We start from the raw sequence: 6,159 nt of genomic DNA, 5'->3' as shown, positions 1-6,159 counted from the left end.
TGAAGAGGACTGCATAAGTAGTAGGTATTTGTTGCTTGAGAAGTCGGAATAGACAAGTGCCCCCTTCAGTGTTTGAAAAGTGGTGAAGCGATGATTGTTGATATGAAACCTTTTACTTTGACTCAAACAGATAATTCAATTTAGGCAAATGTATAAATTTTATTTTTTTACTATATTGTTCCTGTTTAATAGTCACTGATCTTATATCTGAGACAAGTGACATTGAATTTTTTACTATATTTTCTACTTTTACATGAAAACATTGGCATCTTAATGGCATATTTCAGGTGCAAAAGTAAATGTGAAAGATACGCTTCTAGCTTCATCTCATTTGGAAGTGATAGATGCCATTACAAAGGTTGTAGGTCTGAACCTGAAACTCCTTTAAAAGGTTTTTTGATCTCATAGAGGAAAAGCCTCCCTAGAAGTCCATAGTGGCTGGCCATTGTGCTTCTGTGAACAGACATTGACAGTGTGACTCAGAGCCCTGTTGGCGTGCCAGGCAGAGTAAGCGAGTACAGAGTGAGGTTCGCAGTGAGTATCTCTCCTCTAAACAGGAGAGCAACATGTCCCCAGTGGCATCACGTTATTGTCACATCCTGGCAATTTTAATATTTCCTTTCCACTAAATTTAATTACTCTTGTATGTTCTGCATGTCCTTGAAACATAACCTATATTTGAGCAGATACTTGTTTTATGCAAGAATTTTTTTAGATAGGATAAAATTAAGCTTGGCCAAAGTTATGTCTGATTGAACTTTTATTAACCTATAGGGATTAGATGGGATATTTTTTTTTCCCTGTGTAGCAAAACCCAATAGAAGAAACTTACTTTCATCGTTCTGGGCCTGGGAGTTCTAATCATGATGTCCAGTGTGAAGACAAAAGCAAAAGGCAGCAAGTGCCCCGAGCGTTTGGTGTCCTAAGATTTTACCTCCGTGCAGTGCTCTAAGCTTGAATCACTGTAATGAGCTTGAGTCGAATTCACTGAATTCAGGGATCCAGCACTTCCTTATCTTCCTAACTCCTAACTGTTGTGGAGAAGCTACAGTGTTCCTCAGAATATTGCCTTCGTGGGACTGTTTGCTCACAATACATAGCACACGCTGTTTGCATGTTTGAAGCCTCATAGTGTCTGTCACCCAAAAATCTCAGAATGTGTCAAGAAAATATATTTTTTTAAATGACATTTATTTTGTCTTTCTTTGAAAATCTTAAAAGCGTTGCAGGTCTGTTTATCTCCTCCTACCATGGCCAAGCTCACTTTGAATCATTCTCAGGATTAAAAATAGGACGGAAAAAAAAAAAAAAAATCAGTGTTTTGACTGTCTACATATTTGGTCTTATTATTTAGGTTAAAAGGAAACTTAGGAGGGCGGAGAGAAGAGACTGTGTTTAATAAATGTGCCTTTGGTTTTTTCTAATAGAAAGGTAATGGGCCCTTAAGTTTGGGGGGGGGGGTATAGGCCTTGAGACAGGTATCTTTTAGCTTAGGCTAGTCTTGAATTCACTGTGTGGCTGAGAATTACCTTGAATTGTTGATCCTCCTGCCTCCACCTCCCAGTGCTGGGATTATAGGCATATCCCACCATGCCCAGCTTGAGACTTGTACCTTTAAACAAACAAACAAAAACCAAACAAGTATACAGAGGGGGTTTCACTCTAAGTTCCACATATGTAATGGACTTTGCTTCTATTCGCTATTCCATACTCTCTGCCTTTCAGCATCCCCCCATTACCTTGTTACCTTCCTGCCATAGTCCCTCCTACACTTATATCTCATGGAGCTATTTATCTAAATACAGGTGTGTTATGTGTGTGTGTGTGTCTGTGTGTCTTCTTTGTTGCTATGAGTCCTTCAAGTCACATGCCCTAAGTGTGTGTAGTATGACAGAGACCTGAACATAGTCAAGAGCAGAGGCTGGAACCATGGAGGAATGCCAATTAGTGGCTTGTTCCCAGACTCACTCAGCTAGCTTTTTTAGACCTCGCAGGCCCACAGTGGGCTAGACCCTGCTACATCAATTAACAATTAAGAAAATCCCCCACAGACATGCCACAGGCCTATCTGATGGAGACACCACCTCAGTTGAGGCTCCCTTTTTCCAGGTGACCCCAGATTTGTCAAGTTGCTAACTGAGCCAATTGTGATATGTCTATACAATCATTTTGCATATTTGGTTCTTCTCTAAACATGGCTGCTGGCCTCTAGGACCTGTGATGGATCTTGGCATTTTAAAACTTTAACCTTGGCTAATTTACAGTTCTTCAAAAATGAAGTGGCCACTGCAAACAGTCATGCCTGTTTGAATGCTACTTGTAAAGAGGTGTCATATAGCGTAGTGCTCACGAGCATGGACTCTAAAAGCCTGTTGCCTGTGTTTGAACCCTGGCTGTGCTGCTCACTAGCCCAGCGAAGTGACCTGCGTGCCTTAGCTTCATGCCTACCTCAAAAATACGGTTTTACAGATCAAAGTTTTGTAAAGTGTTTTTTTAAATTAGAGAATAAACACCATGTGTAAATACTTCCTGTTGTTGTTCTGTACTCAAAACAAGCTGTGAAAGCTGATGATCAAGTGTACTGATCTAAATCTACTCTGTTGCTCTCAGCTCTTGACCTCATTCCAGACCTAAAACATGAAAATTATGGTTATAAAATGTTAGAGATACCTTCAGAACAATATTGTAGGCATGTTTTGAATGCTTACCTTGGATCATGAAATATCCTATTAAAACCAAGTTTTGGGCTGAGAGTATGGCTCAGTTCAAAAACAAAAAAAAATACATTTTGAGTATTAGTGAATATATATACAAATACACGGCTATACATATAATTCTTAGTCATATCACCCAGTAGGTTGGGTCCTGGCGTAACTGCTGTGTAGCAGTGATCTGTGACATTTAGTTTAATCTGCAGATTCCAAGACTCCTTTTAAGTGGTGTGTCTACATCTTTCCTTTGATTTGTAAAATGTCAGCATACTAAAGTGTTTACAAAAGTGTTTATAAAGCTTTAATAAATCCATGTACATCAATATGTCAAAGCAATTTAACAGTTCACAAAGCATAATATGTTAGCCATTTAATTCTAAATATTTTCTTTTCCATTCTAATTGTTGTAGTTTCAAATGGTATCATTGCATTGGTAACATTTTTATTTCTTGAGACTAGCTTTTGCTAAATTGTCCAGGCTTGACCTCCACCTCAATCCCCTCCTGTGTTGGCCTCCAGAGTAGCTAAACATAGCCTTGCTTAGCCTCCTGGTGGTTTATCAGATTTAATTTTGTTTTATGTATGAGTGTTTTGCCTGCCTGTGTGTATATGCACCACATGTGTGCCTGGATCCCCTGGAATGGAGGTAGAGTTGTGAGCCACCATGCGGGTGTTGGGAACCAAACCTGGGTCCTCCACAAAACCAGCCAAGTGCTCCACACTGCTGATCCGTCTCTCCAGCCCTACCCCTAGGACTTTGTTATATAACATCTTTTGAGGTTAATAAGGTCCTGGTCTCCCCTGCTGTCAGTTTACTATAATAGATCCAGCCACCTTTATTTTCTAGACAGCTGTAATGATTCAAGATACAGTGTATCTTGGAATGGTCCTTGTATACTTGAAGAGATATATTCTTCTGTGAAGTAAAGTACTCTTTGTCTATCAGATCCAATTGTCTGGTGGTGGTCAGTGCTTGTCTTACCAATTTTCTGTGTATTTACACTGGCTCTCTAAGAGAAGCCTTTTGTGTGTGTGTGTGTGTGTGTGTGTGCATTATTTGGTCTCTTTTTCTGGAGGGCTGTATGGGGGACTGAACCTAGGCCTTCATATGTTCTAAACGGGAGCTCTGCCATTCCATCTTCTTGTGAGTTGGGAATCTTGTCCAGGATAGTGTCTGCTCTTATTATACCCACTCTGGCTTTTATTAACATATTAAGATGGTCTGTCCTTTTACTTTGAGCTTGATATTACTTGAATTGCATTTTCTATGAACAGCACATAGCTGGGTTATATTTTCCCAGACACTTCTTACGGATCGCTTTACATCATTTGCCTTTAATGTGGTGCTGTGTGTACAGTTAACCATGTTTCTCTTTTACATCATTCGAGCTTTCCTTAATGCTTAATGGTGAACATTTTCTGTTTTCAACAACTATACTCTGACCTGTTGCCAGCTTTCCATATAAGTACTGTAAATGCTCTGGTTTAGGAAGCTCGGCCTCTGGAGTTGAGGGGATTTCAAAATCAGAGGAGCTCTGTGAATCCACATGTGCACTAGTTAGCAGTGTTTTCTCCTCAAGTGGGGATTTCCTGCCACTCACAGTGTCTGGTTCTCCAATGCAAGAATCTCCATTTACATCTCTGCTTTTTAAGTCACAGTAAGTGTCCTGTGGACAGACTGCATTCTGTTCTATTTGAGAGGAAGAAATATTCTCTTTGACTTTTGGTTTGCAGGCACCTTTGTTCAAAGAGGTACTATCCCCACCACTTTTCTCTTGGGAAGATAACAAAACAGTGTCACACTGGCTGTCCCAGCCTTGACTTCCTTGATCTGTTATATGTGTTGATTGAGATGAATTCTGGGAAGAGATGTGGGTGGATTCTCCATCAGAGTCACTGTAAAGCTTTGGCGAGTCACTGAAGAGCTTTGGTGACTGAGATCCCCCTGTCTCTATGGAGGAAGGTAAGTTTTCCAAACATTCCTCTGTGATTTCCTCTTTTCTTTTGAAGAATACTTCCCACTGTGGGATGTCCACATCAGCATTTTGTTGGGGGAGCGTCTCAGGGCCCAGACCTCCCTGCAGTGAAGGTGGGGTTTCTAGCTCTTCTTCACTGTCACTGTTGGATTCTTCACAGTCTAAAAAATTGGCCAAAGCAACGCTCCGCATACTCTCTGCTTTGCAGCATCCCGCGCTCCGTCTCAGGTCGGGCTGGTCTTGTGACAGTGCCTTCATGAAAAATACCTCAGGGTGAAGAGTTACCTGGTACGGAACTTTGTGCCTTAAAGGTGTTGGTAGAGGGTCATCAAAGAGGTCACCTTCCTCCTCTGAAACAAACAAAACAGGCGTGCACAGAACAAGGAAGGGGGGGGGGTCTGCACCTAAAGTTGAAGAAATAGCATTTACCTATGATTTTAATCTTGGAAGTATATAAAATACAGGTGCCAGTCTTCAAAGAGACACTAAAAGGCTGCTATTGGTTGAGAATATAGGTCAGTGCTTCTCAAACCCGAGTGACCGCTAGATTTCACAGGGGGACATGTTTTTTTAACAAGGAGTTTGTTTTTAGTGATGTGTATGTGCCCATGAATGAAATGCTGAGAAGGCCAGCGGGGTGGAACCCTGTAGCTGGAGTTGGAGGCAGTTGTGTGGATGCTGACTTAAGACTGCCAGTGTGTGGACAATCCATGGGACAGTGTAAGAACTAACGGATATGAAGGCCTCGTCAACAAACTTGTAGAGAACTAGACCCACCAGTCTAGTTCCAGAAGCTTCTGCCCTCAAGCCCTCTTTGTAAATGAACCCCCTTTCCTGGATTAGTGTAATTACCACCACCCCTCATCAAAGAAGCCTCTCTTTACAGCAAATGGAGACCATCACAGAAAACCACGACTGGACCAGTGCCGGGGTCAAGGGTGCAGGAAGGCCACTGTGAAACAGGCCCTCCTGGAAGTGGCTGTGTGAACAAGCTGGGAACAACAGCAGTAACTGGCGTGTTAATGTGGAGGGGAAATTTGCAGGGTCCTACGCCTAGACAATAGACAACTACAGGCCAGAAGTGAGTCCTGGGAGGATAATTAGCCTCTCCATGAATGAGCCCCTTACCATGCAATGCAAAGCTGACAGCCCTGAAGTCATACATTTTATTTATATGCATACATATATGTACACATATTTGTATATGTATAATAATAAAAGAAGCTATCAACTTGGGGGGTATGTGGGAGGGACTGGAGAAAGGAAAAGGAGGGAAAGGAATGATGTAATTTTAATTAAAAATATTTTTAAAGTATCACATTTTAGAATCCACTCAATAAAAATCCATGACATGCATGGGCTGAAATAAACATTGCTTACAAAATACATTTGAAATGTCTAGTAGAGAGTTCCACTAAGATGTTTAAATATTAATACCTATAAAAACATGAGAAATGAGCAGGGGTGGTGGC

General features: G+C 41.2%; 1 protein-coding gene across 1 annotated transcript in view; it reads right to left on the bottom strand.

Moving 5' to 3' along the window:
• Positions 1-4,069: 4,069 nt before the first annotated feature.
• Dclre1c (DNA cross-link repair 1C) overlaps positions 4,070-6,159 on the bottom strand; it is a 30,556-nt gene continuing 28,466 nt past the window's right edge. Inside the window, exon 14 of the mRNA XM_051150873.1 lies at positions 4,070-5,037. Coding sequence (XP_051006830.1) covers positions 4,070-5,037 — 968 coding nt within the window. The remainder of the gene's footprint in view (positions 5,038-6,159) is intronic.

This window comes from Acomys russatus, chromosome 9 (genome assembly GCF_903995435.1).
Source record: "Acomys russatus chromosome 9, mAcoRus1.1, whole genome shotgun sequence".
Lineage (NCBI taxonomy): Eukaryota > Metazoa > Chordata > Mammalia > Rodentia > Muridae > Acomys > Acomys russatus.
The sequence above is the reverse complement of the archived record's forward strand: the minus strand, read 5'-3'. Positions and strand labels throughout refer to the sequence as shown.